The following is a 26,952-nucleotide window of genomic DNA, read 5'->3' as shown; positions in this document are numbered from 1 at the left end:
GGGGCGCCACACGCTGAAATCCAATACCCATCTCTGCACATAATCCAAGCAATTGATTGTATTACATTCAGGTTCACCGATAAACAGGAATTTTTAGTTTCCAGTCCTCATTTCGTTCATCCGTGGCAACATTCGACTATTTCCTAAGGGGTTGCAATGTTGCATGCGTTTATTTTGAAATTATGAGCAGATTGAAACTGAAAACATTAATTGCACAAGCTTGTATCCCTTAGTTTAGATGGACTCCCAAATCTTTAACAATATTGTCGATGAACTGAACTCAAGTTCAAACTGGCATTGTTCAACTGGATTTGTCCAGAATTGTGGCGGGAACTTCAAAAAAGGTAAGTAATTGTTTATATTTTGTATGGTTGAGATCGTAAATAAGTTGTATTGTAACGCACATTTAATTACGTGATTTAGTTATTTTCAATTGATGTATCACAGTTAATTGTTATTTATCACTCATTTGTATAGAATTTGTAACTTGTAAATTTATCCATACGAGCGCGTATAATCACTTCGGCATCCATGCCTCAATTTAATAACAAAAAAATCACGAATATTCTAGGAAAGTGTTTAAAGCGTATCATATTTCAAAATCTGTCGCCTCCGCTTTCATTCCTTATAATAATAATAATAATAATAATAATAATATTGCCTTTATTATTCAAAAAAAAAACAAAGATTTATTCCAGTACATTAAAGGCGAAGTTCAACACTGCGGCAATGCCACAGTCTGCTCTTCCACTTAACCCCATTACTACATGTATTATTAGAGGAGAAAAAAAATGTATTCAACTAAACAAAAAAAAACAAAGAAAATAAAGAAGAGGTACTTACTTTAAAACCATTAGCTCTTACTACACCAACAAATCATTATTTTGCATTATTTACCCATTGATTGCTAGGCCACCTTTCATTAACGAAAGCAACTTCGGTTTGAAGCAACTTATTGACATACTTTTCAGAATATCCGGTAGCTGATTATAAACTTTTGCTATGTTGTAAGTGAACGATCTTTTGAAATACTCCGTATTGTGAGTCGGTGGCGTTAACATCCCTTTATATTTTAAATTTAACGTATGGACATCTGTCCGAAACGATATTTAATCCCCGGTGACTAATCTTTTATATACTTCATGTCGCCCTGATGTCTGAGATACTCGATTTTTCTTTATTTTTTCGGGACGTCTATAACTCACGGAGTAAAAAACATTTCATGTAGTTTTTGGATACGAGCAGTCCGGTTTGGTAGCACTTCTTTCAATCTTCCCCACCTGATGATGTCGCATTCCTAAGTGGGGATGCGAGATACCAACGAAATTACATTCCAAAGATTGGCCCTTTGCCCATCCTTAAACGTCAAATTGTTGCAGGCCACATTTAATATAAGGAAGCATTATGAGTCAACTTGCGGTATAACCGAAGGTGGTATACAAATGAAAATTATTTACGTAAAACGTGCAAATTTTCAAAAATTTCTTCGCATTGGTTTCCCAGATAATAATCGCCTCAACTTGGCGTTGACGCTCTGTGTGCATCAAATGCTTACTCGTGTTCATTTTCGTAGCGCATTGGAAAATACGTGAGATGGTATTCGGTATAGTATAGTCGGTGCATTTTCAGAGAGCGGTTTACGAGTGGTTTGCTGTCGCAAACTAGAGCGATGACAAATTATTTTTGAGGTTACAATCGTGCAACACGTGTTCCGAACGCGCACGTTTATCTCAAATAATTAAGCTATTATCAGCAAAGACGCACCTTGACATCAGAACAGTTGAAGCTGCAGAAATTCGTAATAAGGCAAATTCATCTTCATATTTAGGATAATTATTGTCCGGCGCCTTCAACTCAACTGAGAAGGTTTATTTTGAATTTATTTATTGAATATCACTTTGGAGTTTTTTGCGAAATCCTTCCAATTTTTCCCATTATAAAGTTAAGATTTGTTTTTCTATTTTTCAAAGTAGAAGCTCTACCACACAAGAAACGATATAAGAACATGTATAATGTCATATCCCTCTATTCAATAACATCAAAATATAAAAAGCATGTTAGAATCGATTAATGACTGCTTGACGTTTCACTTATTGAAAGCGAAAAATACGCGAGCAAGGTTAAAAACAGAGAAAACGAGAAGCGAAAATACTTTTGTAATTAGATGCACTTATTACTATAATCGGATAATTCATTTTTACTCAATAACTTCAATGTATTCACGTTTAAGGGATACTAAAAGTCTTATAACTACAAAATTGATGCGATCAGTATCCTATAATCTCTAATGAATCTTCTAGAGGGATTTATTCTTCGACAATTACTTATTGTGGTTGCCCTTTTTTGGATTCGCTCGTAGCAAGGGAATATTTACGTCACGCTCTGGAAAAAATACCATTGTGGCACTCGGTATGCGTAAATATCGGGGAACTTTCTCGAGAAATACCTGGCAAGCCGGCATATCATATTTCCCGAAAAAAATGCGTCACATCTACTTTCCTTTCTTATCAGCGTTGACTAATCTTTTATCGACTTGATGGCGCCTCGATGTCGACTTCTGGCACCCAGATGTCTGGGACACTCACCCGTCTCTAAACCATACAAGGTCCTCAGGTTTGTATAACGGGCGATCTGAGCTCATCCACGGCTCCCTGACCGGGAGAGTGACTTTATAAATCAGTCATTAGATAAGACTCGATACGTCTATCGACATAAATGCAAGTCCTAGGGTTCAGTTGGCTGTCCCTCTTAAAAAAAAGATAGTCATTCACCCCGATCTTACGCGTCCCCTGTAAATCCTAGGTTCTTGTATGAGCCACACGCCTATCTGCTTAACAGCAAGTTGACCGCCTATTAAACAGGTCTCCCCCTTACTGTGCTGCAAATTGCTCTGTAAGAAGGTTACCTCGTCCATCACTGATGCACTAGGCTCCCCCATCCCCTAGTGATGCGGACTATTCCGACCCCTGTTCGGAGCCCAGAACCTCCCCCCCCCCACACACACCCATTTACCTAGCGCAGCCGGAGCACTATCTTTCGGCAAAAATGTGACGTACGAAACCTGTACCCTACCAGACTCCTCTCTGCGTAGCAACGTCCTCCATAGGCTTATCCTGAAACCAGGATCTACCCCTGGAGGCTTCAAGATGGCGGTCGTGTCATTTGGGAACCCGTGTATAACACAGCCATCACCTTGGTTACTCTAAGAACGTGCCATCCCAGGGCTTAACCAGAGGAGCGGTCATCTCCAACCAGTCCAAGGTACACTGGTCCTCGCATTCGGCCACCCTGCAGATTCCAGCGGAACCCCGCCACGCGAGCAAAGGCGGGCCCCATCTCGTCAACAACTGCATGTCATAATGCACCTCGACTGAGCCCGCCGCTTTAGGCTTCTTCTCAAACTGCCCTGAGCCAGCCATTGGAATGCTTCTCTCCGATCTGCAACGCTTGGTCCCTGCGTCTGGTTGCCTTCTTGAGACAATTAGATGTAGTTAGATGTAGATCTAAATGGAGATTATAAAAAATTCATCTGAGGCCGAGGGGACTTCAGCGCATTTGTGTGTGGTAGATCAGTATTCTATTAGCCAGTTTTGACTCCACCATCAATAAGATCTTTTACGGGCCCGCATTCGCTACCAGCCAACCAGCCAGCCGGTCAAAGTGAGATTAAGCTACCTTTTTACAAATGCGCTAAACGCAAAATGGTGTTTATGGTGTCTCAAGACCCAATACCAACGGAATAATCGCTTGTTGGAGGATAGTTCTTATTCGCCAAACGCCAAAATTGAAAGTTTTAGTCGAAGAAAAGCCTGTTTTTGGCGCATTTTTGCAAATTTATTTGTAAAAGGGTAGCTTTTAATCTCACTTTGGCTGGCTGGCTAGCAGTAAATGCAAGCCCGTAGAGTGTAGACGAACGCTTGTAGAAAGACGAGGAGTGTACATGTACTTATCGGGGCCGTGTAATTAACAACTTTAGAGACGGGGCTACATTATGTGGGGTCGGCGACATCTGAGCGCCATCCTCGAGCGTGTAATACTAACCTGGAGATTTTGCAGTTTTTTTCATATCTTCTTCTACAGTTTTGGTCCGATTGTTTTCAAGTTGGTGTCGACGGAAAGATCTTGTATACGCTCACAACTTCTGCGTGACGAAATTTTTTCCTAAGGGCGAAATTAACCACCTTTTGCAAGGCGCATGTCTTCGAGGGGTACGACTTTGGGTGCCCAAAAGTTTCTTAGAGCTCTAATCGCGGTCTCTCTTTTTCATGTCGCCAAGCTATGAGAAGTACCCAATAATCGAGTAGTACTATTTTGTGGCGGGTTTTAGCGAAATTCACCAAAATGCGAATTGCTGGTGAACGGGACGTCGGAACTGAGTATAGCGACAAAGGAAATGTGGTAGTTCCCGACAAGGTCTTACTGATGGTAGAGTCAACACTTTAAACCCGAAATGCGGGACGTTGGAGGTGGGTAGGTACCTACAAAGGGAATATGGTAGCCTTCAACAAGATCTTATTGATGGTGAAGTCAGAACTAGCTAATGGAATACTGATCTGCCACACAAAAATGCGCTGAAGTCCATTCGGTTTCACATGAGGCTTTCATCATTTTTTTTAATAAAAACTAGTTTGCGACGAACTTCGGTAGGAAGTCCGCGCACAAATGGCATGAAAATTAAACAATATAATTAGCGGAATCAAAAATAAAATTAATTTAAAGCAAAATAAGTTTACAAAAGATTGGAATTCAGTAACGCAGAGGGCGAGTGATGTCGGTGGAACGGACAAACGAGCGAACTCGAGCGCCACCAGAAGATTAAAGGCCAACACCAAGGTCGGCGGTTTCGGACCGGTCTCAGAGGTTTGACACAATCGGTAGCCACAAGTAGTCAGGTAGTCCAGAATTACCGCGCAAAGCATAAATTAATCAGCGGTAGCTACGGAAAATCAACTACAGGCAAAGCAAAGCAATACCCCTCTTATAATTAACGGAAGAGAAAATTTATCAGTACTGTGATGGATAAAAGTACAAAACGTACACGTGCACAGTGAAATTGTCAATAGAGATCTTACATCTCGGTTAAAACACCAAAAGCAAACGATCCCCTCTAAACAGCGGCTTTATCTTTATAAAAATTCGGCCATTTCATGGAGGGATCGACAGTTGTCCAGCCGACACAGCGTATTCGATTGTTTTTTTATTGAATTTGGCGTCCTGCGATAAGCATCTGTAATGGGCTCATCCCGCCTTCATTTTTTATTTCTGATCTACAAAGTACATTAAAAATAAAAAGACGAGTAAAATAAACCCAAAATAAATTATTGAAAAGCTGTGTTTTTAGTCCGAATTTGAAACACGCTTCAGACTAAATACGTCACAAACCTACAACCAATCACGTAGAAATGAGCTGGCAACCTTACCCAAGGGTCTGACGTTTGTCACATTTGACGTTTTGAGAGGGATGTTTAACTGCATCTAGCACGAAAGTGACAAGTGCCTGTGACAGATGACGCAAGTTATAAATGCCATTCTCCTGCAATATTGCCAAGTCGTTATGTCATCTGAATGGTTCTAGGAGCTGATTGGTCGGGCTTATTACGTCACAGAGCCCGCCACAATCATATCGTTTTGAATAAACCTTTAAAACCGCACATGTTCATTATTTTTTTTGCTAATCAGCCTCTATTTTTAAATAAACTTTTACTGTCCAAAAAAATGTTTTATGGTTTCAGGTACACGCTTATTAAATTAGAACTGCGGAATTCAACTACACTGTAAACCCCCATTGGTCTTAAAATTTGACTCAATTAAGCGCGCTTCTAATGAAACCATCATTTATTTAGCGACTAATAATTACACTTTCTTAATTTGCCGGATTAAAATTTCCAAATTCGGTAGTCCAGTAATACTCTTTGTTACCTGAATCGCATCAGGTCTGCGATAATGAAATAAACTTCACCACCTTGCAACTTTAATGCGGATTTAAATCGTCGAATAATTACTTAACAAAGCTGAAACTTTGAAATATTAAATTTTCCTTTGCTTCTCAATGCCGAGGGCCAACTCCTACGAGAAATAAATAGTTCCGAAACAACACTTTTCGTAACGAAGCGCCTCTACATAACGGGTGTCACTGTATTTTTTTCCCGACAAAGAAATATAAAAATCATCTCCAATTACCACTGCAATTGAAAATAAGTGTTGCCACTTTAGAAATCGTTTTATTTATGTACAGTGTGTCCCATTAATAATGGTCACAGGTCATATCTGTGGAATCGTTAATTGCACAGCTTCGGGAAAAAAATTTTATTAACAAAAGAGGCGAAGAGAAATTGCTGGAAATTATTTTCAAGCTTCTATCTTTGTCGTTAGAGGGCGTACGATTCATGGTTAAGTGGAAAAATGACTTTTTTCCTAAAATATACCAAACAAGCATGCATAAAAAATACATGCATCGCAATCTTGTATCAATTTTATACCATTTTGATGCAGCACATATTGCTCTAGCTCATAAAATATTAGCAGTGGAGGAAGGGGAATATCTCTTTAAGGAATTGAATGTAACTTCGGTTTAGGTTAACCGATTTTCACATAATAGGTCTTGGAAAGAGCTCTCTTCGTGGAATCAGATCTCACATGAATAGTCTTTTTAGCGCATTTCCACAAAAATAAAGAAGAATGCGCTATTGTGGCCACTTTGTCCGTCCGTCCGTCCGTCCGCTCGTTCGTTGAGACGCTACTAGTTCTTTATCTTAAGAGCTATTGTTCTACTTTTTTCGCTATTTGGTTCGTTAGGGTGTCGAGGCTTGCACCAAGGAAGGAATTTTTTCTGCGCTTATTACTAAAAAAAGTTATTGTAAAAAAACCAAAAAACCGTTTTTTACATGCTCCATAATTTTACACTTTTGCCGTTTATTAACGATCCTAGAGATCGTTTATAATTTTGTATTGCTGTCTGTCGTCTGTCTGTTGGTCTGTCCGTCTGTTCCTTTGTCTGTCTGTCCCTCTATCTGTCCGTGTGAACGATAACTTTGGTTAGAAATGCCCGATCGCTTTGACATCTCCGTTAGTTATGAACTGAATTGCATGAAATTCAATATGGGCATAGCTTCAGCCATATAATACGCAATGCCAAAAGTTGAGTCGAATCGATTCAAAATTCACAGTGCACAGTGAAATTTGATACATAGGCACTTGGAATAAAGGAAAATCAGACGCCAGTTTCAAAGTTTGGTTTTACGCATGCGCAGTGCCAACTTTTTTATTTATGAAAGAATTTAAACGAAACTTGATACATAGGCACTTGGAATAAAAGAAAATTTAACGTTAGTTTTAAAATTTAGATTTGCGCATGCGCAGTTCCAACTTTCTTATTTAGAAAAGCATTGAAATGAAATTCTTCTTATAAACTGAAATTGAAGTAGCACGTCAAAAGTGGATTGCACATGTGCAACGCTATCTTTCATATTTGTGGCCGGATTTTTACGATTTTAACAGAAGTTGCATCTTACAAATAGGAAATGAATGCAAGTGGAAATACGCTTTTTGTAAATGGTTTACGATTACTTTTTAACTTAGTAAATGTGATGAGTGGTAGAGGGCGCGATGTGACATTAACATAAACTTTGCAGATTTTTTTGAAAATATCAAATGGGACGATATGGTTATTATATGATATTATCAAATAAGAAGAAAAAGTGAGAATATCAGTGAAAACCGCATCTGTTTTTTAAGCATATAGTAAAAATTTACAATAGTTATGCTCATACAAGTTGGCTTTGAAACATAAGAAACACAATACACGTAAAAAAAACTGTTAAAGTTTATCACAACCTGTCGCCTTCGTTCATTAAACGTATTCGTGCAAAATATCACAATGCCCATTTGAAATGAAATAGCATACGACATGCTTGCCATTTATTTCGAGTGTCTTCAAAATGCACTCGAAATAAATGGCAATGTTTGACAGTTTTTTTACGTGGTATTGTGTTTCTTTTGTTTCAAAGTCAACTTGGATGCATATAAATATTGCAATTAAAATTTGTGAATATCATCTTTTCGCCATATCTCGGCTTCAGAGACAAATATCAAAATTAGTTTTTCACGGATACGTCCACTTTTTCATCTTATTTGATCATATCATATAATAATGATGTCGTTGCATTTGAAATTTTCAAAAAAACCTGGAAAGTTTATGTTAATGTCACATCGCGCCCTCTACCAATCATCACATTTACTAAAAAGACCCTATTCATGTAAAATCGGATTCCACGAAGAGAACTCTTTTCAACGAGACCTATATTAAAAAAAAGTTACATTCAACTCCTTAAAGAGATGTTCCCTTCACCCACCCCTCTAGCTTTTATGAGCTAGAGCAATATGTGCTGCATCAAAATGCAAAATTGACACAAGATTGTGATGCATGTATTTTTTATGCATGTATATTTTAGGAAAAAGTAATTTTTCTACTTAACCATGAAGCTAGAAACTTAAAAATAATTTCCAGCGATTTCCCTTGATCTCTTTTGTTAACAAATTTTGTTTCCCAAAGCTGTGCAAAGATATGGCCTGTGACCTTTATTAATGGGACACCCTGTACATGTATTACGCTTTAGAAGTTTGAATGGTTTAAATTAGGCACTTAGATTTGAAAAAAAAATGACCTTGAAAAAAGTGTTTCTATAATTTTACAAAAAAAAATGCCTTTTATTCTACATCAAATTTTGTGGAGTACAAAACTGTAAGTGGGTTTCGGACTTGATAGCGAGCAAATTGTGAGGCAAAAAAGAGAAATGTTGATGCTATAGAAAAACGGCAGGACGTAACATTCAATGGTAAATCAATTTAATGCTTGTAATGGACAATCAATGGAAGCTACAAAGTGGTCTCGCATTGTTGTACAGAACACTTTCATGTATACCTATAACTCTCGCCAGGAAAGATTGCCGGTCACAGCACACCTTGTGTCGATCTACAATCTATGTTTGTCTTAAGATGCGAGCGACTTCCGGAATAGGATCCTGTCAATGTTGAACGAAAAGTCTTTTTGTTCAACATTGACACGATACTATCCCGGAAGTCGCTCACATCTTTAGAAAAACATAAATTGTAGACCGGAATCAAGTGTTCTATGACCGGCAATCTTTCCTGGCGCGAGGTTTACCTACCCCGACGAATTGACGAGAGAAATGCAAATAGCAATCGGCAAGATAACCTGGCAATCTGCTGATACTAAGATATATGAAGAACGGATTTGGGACTCCGATTGAACGGGATCGTGGAGGTAAAGGAAGAAACGGTTCAGAGACCATGAAATACAGTTTAGGCAATTAAAATATCGTTTCTTTCATTTTTATAAATTAAAGTAATTAACCTTTTGGAACTTGAACCACTGTCCTTCGGAAGATCTAGGCTGGTGATGTTGCGTGATTTTTCTACAGGTCGTGTAGTTGAAGATATCCCTTCAGACTAATGCTACTTTAATTAGGAAATTCCAAATTTAAATCTCTAATTAGCTCTTGAGTGTAGGTGTTTATTGTTAGTATTTCGCGTTGGGCGTCGACAGTTACTTTTTGGTACCAAAACTAAAAGTGTTTGAAGACCGTCTAGACGATGTTGTCCGTTGATACAATGGAATGGGAAGGACCACCCATTTAAGCTACTCGCTAGTCTTGTATCTTTTGTATGCAACATATATAAAGTAGTTGCGTGATGTCGCCTTCCTTATCGAAAACTCCAGCACAATCAGTCTACCACAACAAGCTAGTGATTGCACCACGCGGAGCGCGAATTCTGTTTACGCGCGAGAATCGAAAAGAAACCGCTGAAGGAAGGATTACCGCACATTGAAAACGTAAGTATTTACCATTAGCATTGAGGCCAAACTTATTAGGTCAACGTAAACGTTTTTATTACTGGGTCAATTTCTCAGTCGAATTACTGCGGTCCCATCTTATTAATCAAATTGAAATTTAAACGTGATTTTACGCTTAATTAAGCGCGACAGTGTCAAATCATTTTCGGTTCTCACAAAGCTTTTCCGTTCTATAAAACGTAACCTTCGCCGCGGCTTTTCGGGAACCTGGGGACGATTTTCCAACGGCAATTGGGGTAAGTATATTTAATTTTAAATGATACAACGATAATTTAATGCCAAAATAAAATACTACAACAAGGTTTTCATTCATTTTTAATTTAACTTCGAGGCACGGTCGAGACCACGCAGGTACCTACTTTTAATAATAAAAAAATAAATGGCAAACAGGATTTATTTTTTGTAGTTTTACGAACAGAATTCAGATTAGTTTATGTGATCATCTTCGGATCAATGACAGAAAACTTGTTTGCGTCCACTAACCTACCCTTCGGGCCATTCTCCGCGAAAATTCGAAAAACTGGTGTTGGTGAAAATTGATACTGGTAAATTTGTTATTCGAGACTGTTTTTCTATAACCTTCTAAATTGATATTCAAAGGTCTCATCCTATTGGTAAACGAAATTTACATATTTCTCGCGAGGTGATGCACCTATGCCAAACTATTGTACTCTACCATTCATCATTGCGAAAGCTCATCTTTTTTATCAACAAATTAGATCAAAGAAGATTCAAAATACGCTACGGGTGCAATATAAGTAATTAAATTGCTAGGTTTTATTTATATTTTCGTCTATCATGAGTTGGATAACCTCGGCAGTTAGCACCTTCAGTAACATGTTGTGGCATTGAATTTGTAAAATGATAAACAGAAATACAATTTTTGGCATCCTGTAGATCTAATGGAAGAACTTCAAACTCAAATTGCCACCGAATACAGGGCTTACTAACCTTGTTAATTTTGCAATGTTGATAAGAAAGGAATCGTAATATTAATTCTGCATCACGAAGAAGCCCCGACTTAAAAATAGCATGTGACAAGTAACGCATCATTTTGAAACCTTAAGGCCGGCGCTCACTAACGCCGCGCCGCGCTTCGCTCAAGTGAGCGTTGACCTTTATCCAATTCAAATGTTTATAATCTGGTTATGAAATATTTCCAAAAATATAATATATAATTGATTGTTTACAAAGTTATTTTATTGTTCAAAATAGAATCCGCAATAATACAATCTATTCTTTAGTAGTGTTTATCTTATTCTTTTTAAATCTCCCCAAAGAATGAAACGTAAAATCAAACCGGGAATGCTACTAGCAACTGTAATGGTCGTTCAGTAATTGTTCTAGTAGTAATTGACCACTTCCTCAACTGCAGTCGCTTACTAAGCTCGGCTCTCGTAATCACAAAAATAATAACAAGATCAAATTTAAAAAAACAATTGAATGTAGTGATTGTTCGTTACCTCAAAGTGAACTCATTAGTTCGTCGAAAGTGGAAATCCTTCACGCGTGATTTTTTAGTAACTAACAAGTTACGCCGTGACAATAATCATTTTTTTAAGTCGACCCATTAGTATTTTACCCTCTAATCGTACTTCCTCCCTTCAATTACCCTACCATTACAATCCAAATCTCCTTCATACTCTCATGATTTCAAAGAAATGCAAAATTTTAACATTCTCTAAATTCTTGCTCGTATTTCACTTCAAAAAAATGTCAAATTTGTCGACGATAAATTTTGCGTTTTTTTTTATTTTCACATTCGCGTAGTCATTCAAGTTCCTTCGCTCCTTGTCTCCAAAGGTAATGAAGGATCCCCAGGACTCCGAAGGGAAAATCCGATCACCTAATAGTGGACCGCTTTCGAAATATAGTAATACCTTACTGTATGCAATGGTATGCGGCCATTACACCACATACAAAACACCTGTCCAGCTAGCTCAAAAGAAAAGAAAATTGAAACTTAGAATTGTACATCTCCTCGTACACTTTCGGCATCTGCTAAAAAGAAAAATCTCAATGTTGACTTCAAATTAATAATTTGGGAGACTCAGCAGCCTCGATCAACTTCCGAAAATTCCAAAGAATTAACTACACAAATTTGCATTAACATCCGGCCGTGAAAAGAAAAATCTGGCATGAAAACTCTATTCGGGTCGGACAACGGATTCGAATAAGCACATAATTAATTGTTGACAATGACAAAAATTTATTCGGAAAGACATGAACCAATTAGAACTGAAAGAAAGAAAAACTTACAAAGCTGTATTGGGCATGACACCCCGCACACAGCCGGTCGATAATTAAAATAAACAATCTTAAAATTGCTTACAGTTTAAGCCACAGAGCATATTTAACGTCAAGGGTCGTTATAGCGGTTGTGTAGTTAAGTCGATCGTCCTATAAATTACCCGGGGTGGTTTTTTGTGAAGTAATAATATGTGTGTGCGTTAAAACGCCCGCAACCAAAGTTTTCTTTGGTGAATTCCATGCGAGAATGAAACTATTATAACCGAACTCTACGAGAGAAATCAAAGTTCTATTTCTAAATTGGTTGATATGTGGAAAATTAGAAGAGAGGACTAAAAATAAACTGCATAATCAGTTGCCCGACTGCCGATAACACTTTTCAATAACAGTTTCGCTTACCGGCGGATTGCGTAATTTTGTGTAATCGCGTAGGAATTCCAAAATCAGAGCTGTATTCATTTACTTACAATGTTCAGGATGTTCCATAGAACTTAACCAAAAAGAAATTAACGCCAAAACAGCGCAAAATTTCGTTCCTGATGATATAGAGGAGATGCGCTTTCCCGCACGACCGGTCAAGTTAATGAAAAAATGAAGATTGTGCTGTACCAACCTAATCAATATAAAAAAAACAGCAATGTGTTTTTACCTCATGATTTTATGACCACCCTGTGTGAGAATGGCCATTTTGCCTACCTTAAACAAAAGCTTCTCGAACGAGCCACCATTTTTATAGAGGGATGACTTTCTTTTAAAATAATAAATAATCTTGTCTATATGGCTACGAGTTCCTGGGACACACTGTATATAATATAGCGTCAGACCTAACAATTTTAAGACTTTTGTGGAAAAATGTCACGGGAGCCCGACGTTCGACTTGAAATTTTTTTTGGATTTTTTATTTGGTTGGTTTATTTTGGTTTATCCGTCGTTATCTAATGTGGTTTTTGCAGAAGTCGTTTTCTGTTAGTGCAAATTCGACTGTTTTTCAGTAGGCTGAATCAAATATATACCATTGGTTGAACATATTACGACATGGGTGTGGGCGTAGGTGGGTACAGTAGGAAAAGTAGTTGTTACGGGAAGAGCCGTGGGAAATTACGCGTTAGAGCGTGAGAGCGTAGCGTCGCGCGGTCAGAAAAAATAATTCTCGGCCAACCGTAAAAGTACAGAACGGTAGTAATATTTTGCGTCATATTTAGGTTGAATAATCGCGGGGAAAATCCAAAATCAGAGCTGCTATTAATTTTAGAGACAACACTATAGCTTTTGCTATATTTTCTGGTAGTTTGTCCACTGTATCTCTTAATATAATATGTGCTTGGTATGAAATACCTGTTTGCACAGAAACTACTTTTCTCAAGTGTCGTAGCTGCTTGAAGCAATTATGTTTTGAATGCTTTTATTATAAAATACGATATGGATTGATTCCAACTTCTATGGCTTAATAAACAGTTCCCAGCTACAGTGAAAGCGCTAAAAAAATTGGCCTAGGCAATAATCAAGGCCCAATTAGTTCCTGTACAATGTGTAGTACCGTTTTTCAGACAAAATTGATTAATAAATAAATATTTCGCTCCTCCAATTTAACCAAAAGAAAAATAACGCCAGAACAGCGCAAAATTTCGTTCTTAGTATACAGAGAGGAGATGTGTTTTTCCGCATGCCCGCCCAAGCTAATTAATACATGCCGCTTTAGCTCAACCAACGAAATTTGTTTTTTCCTCATAATTTTGTGACCACCCTGTGTAAAAATGGCCATTTTACCTACACCAAACGGAAGCTTCTCGAGACAAGCAACCATTTTTATTCTTTTAAAATAATAAATAATGTTGTGTATACCGCTACGACTTCCTGGAACACACTGTACATAAGGTAATGCCAGATCTAAAAATTTTAAGATTTTTATCGTATTATGTAAGAAGTCCAGTAAAGCAGTTGATTTGGTTTGAAATTTCTTCGATTTTTTTATTTGGGCACCAGATTGTCAGGACATAAGACACAATTTTAATTAGCGGTACTTGGCGGTGAATCAGATCCGCCCTTATCTAACGTAGTTTTTGCAGAATCCATAAAAATTTTCCGTTAATTCAAAGTCGAAAATCATTGGATTCAGTTGTGGGCGGGTGGTAGGAAAAGGAGTCGTTGGGTGAAGAGCCGTGGGGAATTACGCGTTAGACCGCGAGCGTGTAGCGTTGCGCCGTAAAAAAATGCCGCTGCAAGCCACAACAGAGTGCAGAAAATCTAAACTCCTGAGTTTTCCGAGGAGTAGTTAATCGCAAACAAAATAATATTAAGCCAAGCCGGGGAACATTTTTTTTCGTGTTCGGGGTACTTTTGGATCGCGCACGCCCAAGTTCTGTCGAGCGATTGTTCTGCGAGGAATTAATTCGAACTGTACGAGTAGATTTGAAATAATTAAACTAAATTTTTTGATTTTTATTTTAAAGAATAGTTACGAACGAAGAAGTTATTTGTTAAGTACGCGAATTTGAGCTCTTTGGCCCTGAACTTAGGAAAGGGAATCGATCCAATTTCATTTTCCTTGCTTTAAACGATTAGTTTGGTTCCTAAAAATACAAAATTTGAATCCAACCAAAGGAATTGTATCACTTAAATTAAATACAAATTCCCAACTAATGAAAAAATAACCAAACTCTTTTGTATGGATCCGATAATTGTCAATAAATGCAATACAAATCTGATTCATGCTATTAATTTTCTCACAGGTCAGTTCTTTTAGGAATATTACAAAATGGATTGCTTCGTGACGGTACAGGTAAAGTTTTGGTGGCGCTCTGGTAAAATCTGCTTCTCGTTGAATGGAAACTTCCGTATAATGTAGTCCGTATTGATTTCGAAAACAGACAAACTTGTGTTAGGTTCTCGAAAGCATGAATGGAGATCTTGTTTAGGCACAGAAATAAAAATCCAAATTCCCACTGCACTTGTCCGTTTATTAATTGGATTTTGTTGTGAGCAAAATGTACATAAGTTAATTGTCTTTAAATTTTTACCGCATGCCACTGATAACAGACTTTTATTTATAGCACAATACGTCCCGTAATTAGGTTACTAAAAGTTCAGGGATGTTTTTTAACTAGCCCTTAAAGAGCTCTTTATTTATTACCGCGAATTTAATATCCATTTTTCTGAGTTGTTTTACGGAAATTCCATGTGATTTTTTAAAAATACAGGTACAGGGAACTCGCGCTTTGTCGCAATTAGAATTAATCAAAAGTTGGTGAACGATCAAATTTTCACGAACAAAATTGGTCGAAGCCAACCTGCGAATGCTGACTTTTCTGTTTCGATGGCCATAGCTAGATGGCCAGCTGAAAATCCGAAACGGAACTTAACGTCTATTCTCACGAGGCTAGATAATAAGCGCTGATTGTCAGCGCTTATAAACAAACCAGCCTCGTGGGAATAGGTCTTTAGTGAGGCGCATTTTTTCACCACACATCTTTAGTTAATAGAACTGGCGAGCCCTTGCTTATCGCATCTACTCAGTCCGTATTCCAAACGCGCTTCGCTTATCGCCAGACCTACTCACGTTCACGTTTCCTATGAAGCGGTACAAATGTTCTTATGTTGAACGAAATAGAAATTCGAAAAAATTTTCAAAACTTAAAAGCGATCGCTCGTTGCACTTCCTATAAGTAGTACAGGACATTTCATCCATCGATTTTGCTACCGTTCGTTACTGTAAAGAATAGGGTAATCACATTTTTTTGTTTATTCAACTCATTACCGTGCCTTCAAGGGTCTAAGAATTATTATTCTTTAGTCACTTAAATAGTACAAAAAACCTTTAGAGAATCGGAACCTTTATATTGTCGAAATGTATTTATTATTTGTGCTGAACACAACTACTTGTAACCAAATTCACGATCAAATACGTTAACAAAGTACATCGGTCCCTTAAGGAGATCGGAATAGCCCCAAAAAAGTCGTTTCAAATCAAATCCATCATATATTGATAGGTGATGATAATGAATTACTAGCAAAAGACGGTCAATTTTCAAGAAAACTGACGTTGGTATAATCCTTGAAGACGAATTATCCACTAACTTTCAAAATTAAATAAATTACGTATTTAATAAATCCAATTTAAAGCCTCCAAAATGAGACAAACACACTACACAATAGGTGAAATCGCCAGAATATGATTACACTTCAAAATTTGTAATTGAACTACCTTGAATCGACAAACACAGTGAGCCATATCAAAGATTACAGTGATACTCAACCGATAATAACAATTTATATGTAGGTACTTACAAACTGTTACAAAAATGGTCACTCTTACAAAAGACCTTCGACATGTTGATACCTTCCCGTGTACCTACCAGAATCGAAATCGGAGTGCTACAGCTTGGACTCGTTAGTCAATTTTTGTATACATCAAAGAACGAACAAATGTCAGTTTTTCTGGAGAGTGGTAAATCGTGTTTAAAAAAAAGCTAATTAGAAAGACAGTAGCTCTCTCGTCATGACATTAACTTAATATCCCAAACCGTTAGAGCGCATTCACGTAATACCTCTTTTAATAGGTCTGTTAGCACTTTTACGGTCCGACCTAATGGGTAAGTCTGATACGCATCTTTCACAAAATAAGGAAGTGTCGGACCTAACTGGACCGGACATTAATTACGCAATCTTCAAATGCTAAAACGCCTTGCGTTCATTACGAGCAATGCGGAACAGAAGACAACAGTTCTGATTGTGATAACCCCTTGAGTAGAAGTTGCGACAGTGGTTGTTTGAAAATAACCATAATCTTCCAATAAGCAGTACGCAAAACATTAATTATACGAAAACTGTTACAAAGCGGAAGTGCACTAGTTTGTAAATAAAACTTTCCACCATTTGCATAATATTTACATGATAAAAGCGTTTTGAACTTAACTAGAATGCCTAATCGCATCCCGGTATTTTTAACGCTGGGCAATAATTACAAATTACGTGGAATGCTAATAAATGCCTTACCGAAAGTTCAAGGGCGTGATTTCCATTGTAGTAACTGACATCATTGATACCTACCTCCAGGTACTTTTTTTGCGTAAATTCCATCGCAAGACGTCCTGTCCAGTGCAGTTAGACAGAAAAATTGATGTTGGCCAACGGCGGTTAAAGTGAAACTACTTCCGGTTTCCTTTTCAGAAATAACGCGCGTTTCGTCAAAACGTAATGATAGGTAATCCAGTCGCGAGAGTGCAAGTGAAAAAAAAAGCCGGAATGAAGAAATGGCGAGCCCGACCAACCTTGAAAGTAGAATGTAATATCTTCTTGAAGTCCCCATCGCATTCTAATTAGGGTCATCAATTCTCGTAATAAGAATGCAAATGTATGCAAAACGTTTCCTGCACAATTAGTGTACGTAGGTACACACTACACAATAACAGCGTCCCCTTAAACTGTTATGCGTGTAAGGCGCGAGACGAACACAATGGGAGATTAAAATCGTTTCCAAGGAGGGTTCAGTTACAGACGGGCATGGACTACAAAACGGCTTCATGTTTCACCTAGTAAATTCATTGGTTTGAAGGGTCTGGATTCTGGATTAAAATGGATCCACGCGTACCTAGGCCTCAAATTAGGGCCCTTTGTACTACCTCCCTCATTAGAGTCGTCCGACCCCTCAACAAATTTCCGAAATTCCTTCAAAGGTACGCTTCTATTCATATTTTCCGTTACTAAAGGAATGGATATGCTCAAAAGTAACCAACTCAAATAGATTTAAAAGCAACTCCACTCCTTTCCCATTTATGAAAAATAAAATTCCGAAGTCTCTTACATAAAGTAAATGAAATACTTTGTTAATTAGCGGGACTTTCTCCAATCCAGAAGGTATCTGGACGTCCTGGATACGGTAACCTTAGACTGATGTGCATTTCGAGATTAATGCCGCTAAGTAATTTTAACACTACAGCATTTACCTCTGCACGGACGAAACAGTTAAAGACAATAATAAAGGCAGATTCATACACAACGAATTGAACTAATCTGGATTCTCACTTGGGGCCGTCATACGCCGGATCGAGCCCAGCGTTACACGCCCCCTTGATCACTGAACCGCTCAAACCCCACAACCACTACAAGGCCCAACACTGAGGGGGCAATTTGAAGGTATTTTAAATATGTGGTTCCATTAGATAGTGTTTTTTTTTTAATTTGTTATTTCCCTTTAAATCAACAATTTTCCAAAAGAATTAGGCGCACTTTAATTCAGTAAAACGAAGACAAGATGTCATGGAATTTTTCTTTTGTTTTAATAATGGCGTTTTCAATGTTTTGTTTGGGCACCGGTTATTCGAATAACTGATGATACTTAAGATTAATGTGGTTTAATAGCAACGGGTAATAAACATACGCGGCTCCAACTCAATTTGCTTTTCTTAACATTATTTTGATATCCAAAATCCCTAGCAAAATCCTATTCAGTTTGGCGCGAGGTTAGCGTAAGTTCCCAGGAACTGCTATACAATGTTGATTACGGGAGTTGGCCGCGTGGATTTGAGATGTAAATCACAGTTGGGATGTAGAGCGATTTCGTTGGTTGATTTGGATCATGTCTTAAATAGGAGTGGTGTTGGAATTAATTGAGTGGTGTGACAGGAGCTAATTGCGATGAACTAAAGTTATATGTATATACGTCTTGAGCCGTGGTAGAGCTCGTTTGGTTATTAAAAGTGCAGAATTTTAACAAGTTAAAAAGTAATCGTAAACGATTTACAAAAAGCGCATTTCCACTTTTATTCATTTCCCATTTGTAAGATGCAACTTCTGTTAAAATCGTAAAAATCCGATCACAAATATGAAAGATAGCGTTTTACATGTGCAATCCATTTTTGACGTGCTACTTTAATTTCTTTTTATAAGAAGAATTTAATTTCAATGCTTTTCTAAATAAGAAAGTTGGAACTGCGCATGCGCAAATCTAAATTTTGAAACTAACATTAGATTTTCCTTTATCCCAAGCGCATATGCATCAAATTTCATTTAAATGCTTTCATAAATAAAAAAGTGGGCACTGCGCATGCGCAAAACCAAATTTTGAAATTGGCGTTTGATTTTCCTTTATCCCAAGTGCCTATGTATCAAATTTCGTTTAAATTCTTCCATAAATAAAAAAGTTGGCACAGCGCATGCGCAAAACCAAATTTTGAAATTGGCGTTTGATTTTCCTTTATTCCAAGTGCCTATGTATCAAATTTCATTCAAATACTTTTATAAGTAAAAAAGTTTGCAATTCGGTTTATAAATGGTCGAGTGCGAAAAGGGCACTGTGAATTTTGAATCGATTCGATTCAACTTTTGGCATTGCGTATTATATGGTTAAAGCTATGCCCATATTGAATTTCATGCAATTCAGTTCATAACTAACGGAGATGTAAAAGCGATCGGACATTTCTAAACAAAATTATCGTTCACACGGACAGATAGATGGACAGACAGACAAAGGAACAGACGGACAGACCAACAGACAGACGACAGATAGCAATGCAAAATTATAAACGATCTCTAGGATCGTTAATAAACGGCAAAAGTGTAAAATTATGGAACATGTAAAAAACGGTTTTTTGTTTTTTTTACAATAACTTTTTTTGTAAGCGGTACAAAAAAAATTCCTTCCTTGGTACAAGACTCGACACCATAACGAACCAAATAGCGAAAAAAGTAGAACAATAGCTCTTAAGATAAAGAACTAGTAGCGTCTCAACGAACGAGCGGACGGACGGACGGACAGCCGGGCGGACCGACGAACGGACGGAGGGACGGACAAAGTGGCCACAATAGCGCATTTTTTTTTATTTTTGTGGAAATGCGCTAAAAGCCTCGCATTGAAACGTTTGCAAAGATTAGTTCAGGGGAACTCGTCTGGGAAATTAACGAAAATAAAACCGGTTCGTCAGTAAAAATTCGGGAGCCGTATTAACTCAATTCGAGAAAAAACCTGTGTGAGAAGGCAGCAAAAATAGAATGCGAGATCTAAAGGAAAGTGGGATGCAGAAAAACAAACAGTCAAACAGGCATCATTTTAACAACTCAGTTAAATTTAAAAGGCTAAAACCTTGCAAGGGGTCCTTCTAAGTTGTCTATTTCATGTGTTAGATAATTATATCACAATGAACCCACCTTAAATGAAAAACTAATTTTTCATCTATCAAATCCAATTCTAGTGCGCTTTTAAATAGGAAAATACATGCAATACAAAACGGCTTCAATTGCCCATAGATTGATACCTTTAAGAACGTACAAATTCAATCAATATAAATTGCCGATGATTTGTTAAAGATCCACACCTTTATTTTTACATAAATGGAATAATGATACCTCATTTAAAACGTTGTTGCGGCTACACTCCCTAAGGGTTTACGGTATACCAACAAGGGTACGCCAACGCACTCGAACTATCGTTAGCTACATATGCACGCGCACCTGTACCGCCCTTAACCATTAACACCCCCGCGTGCTTTACCAGAAGCAGTCGGCAGAAGGCGCAAAGAGAAACACTCGCTTGCAGGACCTCCACGCAATCCGTTTAAGAGCCGTTGAGATTCCTCTCAACGGCAAGAAGAAGAGTAACGAGTTTGTTAGGCGAGATTAGTTCCCAACGAAGCATCTGGTCCTCTGCTCTTTATGGTAACGAAAATATACTGGCGCGCTGAATTAGTTTGTCCTTGATCGCGACTGCGGTTATCCTTTATGTGACAGAAACACGATTACACAACGATCACGTTTTTTCTTCTTTCTAACTGCTCCCATTTTTCCCATACGACGTCAACTTAATTAAACAAACCATTTTTCTTTAAAACCCAATTTTATTGGAAGTTAAAAACCATGCATGGGGATTGTGCTTAATTTGCCATGTTACAATATGGACATTAATCTAATCGCTACGTAACTTGCTATTTTTTGCAAGTCGAACCCTAGTGAGATAAAATTGCTCTTTATATAGATTTCCGGAACCCATTAAGAGAACAATACTTTATAGGAATCAAGAGACGCAGAAGAGACGGTTGTTAATTCCGCGACTCGCTTACGAAGCTTTCTTTACAATTCCACCAAATATAATTTATTGGAAAAATCAACGTCCATATTTTCTACCCTGTGGATTTCTATAATAAACCTTTAACAATGCACACCTCTAAAAAATCCCCAGGAATTCTGTTTTACCCATGTCTATCAAAAATGCGAAAAAAATTAAATCCAAAATTAGAGCTACCGTTACATGTCCCCCTCAGAAAAAAAATTTACACGATATTTTTGCAATAGTTTAAGTGAATCGTAGGTACATAAATTGACAGCTCTACTGTGGAATACAATAACCGCAAAAACTTATCACTCGCAAATTTAAATTTCAATTCCAGCAGTGCAAAACAAGAACTATGCACGCTGTGCTTTGGTAGAAGATTGTAACCCGAGAAGTTCACCTTCCGGTACGAGTCAGGTTTAAGCGACATTTGTTTTGATTCCATTCCACAAACGCTAAAATTCGAGGCTGTTCCAGTTCCTTAAAGTTGAACTGCTCCAATGGTAGATTCAGACGCCATGTAAATAAGGTAAACCGAATTTGTTCATTTTTATTTCAATCAGGATTTTTCAATTGTAATTCGTGTTTGCGTGTGAAATCTGCTAGAAATCTTATCGATGAGTTATCTATATAACTGTAAAATATAAGATTTTTCAATTTGTGTGTAAAATGGAAACTTTCCCACCTAAACTAATTGCTAATTGAACCCTACGGCACATGATCGTCCAGGTAAAGTTACCTAACGCGCGTTCAAAGCTATCAAATTCAATTTTCATTTGAAGTGTCAACTGTTTTCCGGTGTTAATCTTTTCCTGATGTGTAATTTATGTGTTTTGTGCTTATTTTCTCTCTATGTTAGTGTAAAAGTTTTCCAACGAGGAATTGTTGTTGGTCCATTAGGTTTTTGTGCAGGCCCTGATGGACGTCATTTAGACTTTTCGACGTGATAAGGTAGGATTTTTATTTTACTCAAAGACTGGTGTCAAAAAAGACATGGACGATACGCCCCAAAATAAAGACGAGTTAATTATGACGAGCGACGACGACAGACCTAAACCAGATGTTAAATTGACATTTTAATAGTAAAAGTAGATAACGTGATAACGTAACATCTGTAAGTCTTATTATAAATCGTACGCGGAGCACGAAATCAAATGAAGTTCAGAACGGACAACAATATTCTTGGATACACAGGAAAAGAAATACGTTTTTCGGTGTTGGAACGGACAAAATAAGAAATTGCGTAAAGGTCTGTGTTTATCTCGAATCAAGTTTAAGGTCACTGAAGGCAACTAATATAAACTTCCCAAAAAAAGTGGGTAATCCACTGTATTTTCTTAACCTTTGGGTATTTCTCAGAACGAATTGATGTAACTTCCTAGAACTGAGATTAATCTGTAACCTACAATCTTACTCTCATACTTAGGGATGGAAAGAGCAGTCTAAGTTCTCACACAAAGTATTGTCAGGGAAATGGAATATGAGGGTATCGTGATAATTCTAAGCACCGACTTACACATAGACACAAAAATGCGAGTAACGTGACCGATAAAACATACATATCACGAAAGTGGATACATTTGTGGCACGAAAAAACATTTGGTACTGATAAGATTACGAGCAACAAATGCGTTTGCATTGTAAATATTGAATAAAACAATGCTAAAAATAAAAATAAGACCTTTTGCAAAAAGAGAGACGCTTTCTTTGCGAACCGTTACTAAACGAATGCGTACTTCTGGTAAGTGTTTTCTATCTCCCCCGTGCTTTATCACCATTGTAATTAACTACCGTTACCGTCAATAGTACATTAACATACACAGTCAGCATTGCGCCATCGATAATTATTCCTCTTCATTTCAGACTTACCAGACTATGTTTACAATCGCTCTGTTAATATGGACACTGATAATGGGCATGGATTTCGCGATTTCTCCCGAGGGAATGTTGTTTCCACGCGAATCGGAAACGAGGGAAATTCTGCGACTGGACGGCATCTGGAATTTTGCCGTGTCGCCGATGCTCGATCCTCTCGTCGGGTTTCGACAGTATTGGTACAAGAACGATCTCTCCAAGGTTTGTATTGCGTTACAAAATGCATGGTGAATTATGCTAGTTGTGCAGATTGACGGTTTGGAAGTTCACTTGATGCCCGTCCCTTCGAGTTACAACGATATCACAACCCGTATGGACATTAGGGATCACGTTGGTTTGGTATGGTATGACAGGACAGTTTTCGTGCCGGAGTCCTGGGCCAAGGAGAAACGAGTCGTGCTAAGATTTTCTTCGGTTTCCTATGCGGCGCAAGTGGTACGTTGGATTGCGCGGCCATCATTGGATAGGTATTAAAAATGGGTGATTTCAGTGGGTCAATGGGAAGTTGGCAATGAACCATGAAATGGGCCATCTTCCTTTCCAGAAAGACATCAGTCCCTTATTAAACTTCGGAGGCAGCAATAGAATTACAGTCGCGTGCGATAACACACTTTTGCAGGATACGGTACCGCAAGGAGCGGTGCGCGAGGCTAACACGTAAGAGGGTTGCGCTTGATCTTTTTACAATTCAGAACGGATTTTTCAGGGATCAAGGGAAGAAGTTGGTCCAAAGTTACACCTTCGATTTTTTCAATTACGCAGGAATACACAGACCGGTGGTACTGTACACGACCCCCTTAGTGTACATTGACGATATAACGGTACGCACCGACGTCAGTGGAACAACGGGCTTGGTTTTCTACAGCATCGGCTACCCCTTAAATAATAACGTAACCTGCATCGTAATACTACTAGATAAGTTTGGCAATAAAGTCGCCGGGGCGGACGGCTTTGGTGAAGGTGCGCTCAAAGTGCCCGACGCCAATCTATGGTGGCCTTACATGATGCACAGCGAACCCGCTTATCTCTACACCCTCCAGGTCGAATTGCGCAACATTCAAGGTGAACTATTGGACATCTACAGGCAGCCCATCGGTATCAGAACAATTTCGTGGACAAACACCAGCCTATTATTGAACAATCGACCGGTATACTTCCACGGTTTCGGCAGACACGAGGACGCCGACATTCGCGGCAAGGGTCTCGATCTTCCCACCGCTATCAGGGACCACAACCTGATCAGATGGGTGCATGGAAACGCCTACCGAACATCGCACTACCCTTACGCCGACGAGCTCATGGACTTGGCGGATCAGTTCGGAATAATGATCATCGACGAATGTCCCAGCGTCGACACGGAGTGAGTATATTTCTGACGAGGTGAAACTTTGAACCCCAGCCTAGCGCATTTTCATATCGTCTGTTGGAAAAGCACAAGGATTCGCTGAGCGAGCTTTACAGGAGGGATAAGAATCATCCGAGCGTGATCATGTGGTCAATTGCCAACGAACCAAGAACTCAAACCGAGACTGCCGGACAATACTTTGGGTAAGTAGGTAGACATCGGATCATATCGGCCCGTGTGGCGCAGTTCAGTTAAAGCTGAACTGTGCTGCTAAAGGGTCGCTGGTTCGAATCCGGGTTCGAGCATGGATATTTGTAAATGTATAGTGGGTTGGGTTGGTAGAGCTGCCTTGGATGAAATCCCGCCCACTCAAAAATAAAGTCAAAATTTAAAAAAAACAACAACTATAATGTGTGAATTTTAGGGAAGTTGCCAAACATATCAAGGAGCTAGATGATACACGGCCCATAACTATTGCAATCGCCAGAGGTGTCAATGAAGACAAGTCGGTAAGTGAATTTTTTTATTCGCACACATTTCAGCTGATTCGGCTTTGTGTTAAGGGTTTCCACCTTGATATTATCAGCTTTAATCGATACAACGCTTGGTATCAATCTCCTGGACGCCTCGACATGATTGTCGGTAACATCGTGGACGAAGCCACCGCGTGGCACAAGAAGTATAACAAACCAGTATTAATATCAGAATATGGAGCGGATACCATGGCTGGATTGCACATCGTATGTACAGCTCTACTGTAGTAAATAGTATTGGATTGTATTTGAATTGCAGCTTCCCGATTACATATGGTCCGAAGAATACCAGGTGGGTGTACTATCGGATCATTTCAAGGCGTTCGACAAATTAAGAGCAAAGGGCTGGTTCATAGGTGAATTCGTATGGAATTTTGCCGATTTTAAGACTGCTCAAAGTAAGTAACAACCGAAGTATATACACAACTAATGCTTTTTTGGCAGCTTACACGAGAGTTGGAGGAAATAAAAAGGGTATTTTTACGCGAGATCGTCAGCCCAAAGCGGGCGCTCATCACTTACGTAAACGCTACAGTCTATTGTCTGCGGAATTGTACAACATTAGTATACCCAGCGACTTATATCAATATTTAGCTCTGCCCGTTGCTCGTGATGAACTGTGATAAATTCTATATCTGTTTAATTATTAGCGTGTAATTTTTTGACTAAGTGTTCATTTTAAGTATTAAAATAAATGGAGTCCTTGTCGGATAGTAATTAGCCTGTACAACAGGTGACTCACAGGTGAAAAATAGTGAATCGCAACTCGTATCGTACATAGATTCAAAACCGAAAAGCTTTTGTTAGCAGGTTTCCACCCCTGAGAATAGTAACTTGTCCCTCGTGCGGGATATTCAAGCCTACACTTGAGATGTTGAGCCTTAGATGTCGTTACTAGTTTGGTTACAGGGTTTTAATATATCTATGGGTTACAGTATTTACCATCCCTGTACCTGCCTCTTCACTATCTCTTTTCGAGCTCAGGAGTATGATAGGTATTGACAGCACTTCATAAAAATATGCCAGATCAACGATTAACGTTTAACACATATTGGGTAACTCAAACCACAGAATACACTCGAACACTAAAACTCGTAATTAAAATTCAACGACAAAACATTAATTCAAATGACGTTAGAAAACAAAAGCAAAATTTTGTTTGAAAACAAGTTGTCAGGACAAAACGGCAAAAATAAATGTAACGCAATTTCAAGAAACTAATGTACCTTCGTGCAATAAAAACGGCAAGTGACGAAACTGAAATAAATAGCCGAGAAATAGCTGTAACTTCCAGTGCACTGAGATGGACGGTCTGCTCAAACTAGACCCCATTTTTTTTTAAAAACGGTGGCCTCTCTTGGTGCGTGCGCTTTCCTCGCATAAAACTTGTCTTGTCTTGCGTGGTGCCGCTACTGAAAATAACTTCCCGCTACGGGTGGCGCTGCGAATTTGTGAAGGGGTCGTGCTACCAGTCACGCTCGTTTCTGTAGCGAATGCCCGCTTCAAGTCCCACCTTAAGGCGAGTAACTGTAGCGCATTTTCCATGAATTCATCAGTACTTCCGGACAGGTCATACAACGGACTACTTGTGTTGTGTGTACAAAGGAATATAAGTTATGGCATCAATATTCTTATAAATAAGAAATTTAAGATTGCGTAGTCTGCGCATGCGCACATCTGATTTTTCCAATATGCGATATGCTTGTCTTTACTAGAAGCATCTGTGGTTAAAATTTTAAAAAAATATCTCCATAAATAAGAAAATGGACAACGCGCAGTTTGCGCATGCGCACATTAATCGTCAAGGTTTTTCTTGGTTGAGGTGCCAGAGCTATTAGCTACCGAATGCAAAAAGAATGAACTACCTACATATCTTGAAAACTGTAGAAGTAGTTAAGGCCTTGGACGGACAGACGGACGGAGAAAGTGGCCATAATAGAGCCTTCCTAACATGAGTTGGAAAATGCGCTAAAAATACAGGTTGTTAAATGTTAATGTCTATGCATCAGATATTTCAGGGGGTGGTAGCCATTTT

The 26,952-nt window shown here is 38.4% G+C and overlaps 1 protein-coding gene across 3 annotated transcripts; it reads left to right on the top strand.

The window, feature by feature from the left end:
- The first annotated feature begins 200 nt into the window (after nucleotides 1-200).
- Nucleotides 201-25,634, top strand: LOC116177671 (beta-glucuronidase). 3 transcript variants are annotated; one of them, XM_031496704.1, is made up of 10 exons: nucleotides 201-344; nucleotides 23,028-23,240; nucleotides 23,289-23,474; nucleotides 23,530-23,696; nucleotides 23,746-24,399; nucleotides 24,444-24,587; nucleotides 24,809-24,893; nucleotides 24,948-25,124; nucleotides 25,177-25,315; nucleotides 25,362-25,634. In XM_031496704.1, the coding sequence occupies exons 2-10, from the start codon at nucleotides 23,040-23,042 to the stop codon at nucleotides 25,538-25,540; spliced, it is 1,932 nt and encodes a 643-aa protein (XP_031352564.1). In that variant the 5' UTR covers nucleotides 201-344; nucleotides 23,028-23,039; the 3' UTR covers nucleotides 25,541-25,634. The 3 variants fall into 3 exon arrangements, with proteins under 3 accessions (XP_031352564.1, XP_031352563.1, XP_031352562.1); XM_031496703.1 differs by lacking the exon at nucleotides 201-344 and adding an exon at nucleotides 9,580-9,853; XM_031496702.1 differs by lacking the exon at nucleotides 201-344 and adding an exon at nucleotides 22,772-22,905.
- The last annotated feature ends 1,318 nt before the right edge of the window (nucleotides 25,635-26,952 follow it).

Source organism: Photinus pyralis, unplaced genomic scaffold (genome assembly GCF_008802855.1).
Source record: "Photinus pyralis isolate 1611_PpyrPB1 unplaced genomic scaffold, Ppyr1.3 Ppyr1.4_LG8, whole genome shotgun sequence".
NCBI classification, from domain to species: domain Eukaryota; kingdom Metazoa; phylum Arthropoda; class Insecta; order Coleoptera; family Lampyridae; genus Photinus; species Photinus pyralis.
The sequence above is the reverse complement of the archived record's forward strand: the minus strand, read 5'-3'. Positions and strand labels throughout refer to the sequence as shown.

Bases quoted from the DNA above. Each gene is read 5' to 3' on its own strand.
- LOC116177671 (XM_031496704.1), top strand. From the start codon at position 23,040: ATGTTTACAATCGCTCTGTTAATATGGACACTGATAATGGGCATGGAT. The intron at 23,241-23,288 runs GTTTGTATTGCG...CTAGTTGTGCAG, and splicing joins ACAAGAACGATCTCTCCAAG to ATTGACGGTTTGGAAGTTCA. The intron at 25,316-25,361 runs GTAAGTAACAAC...CTTTTTTGGCAG, and splicing joins CGATTTTAAGACTGCTCAAA to CTTACACGAGAGTTGGAGGA.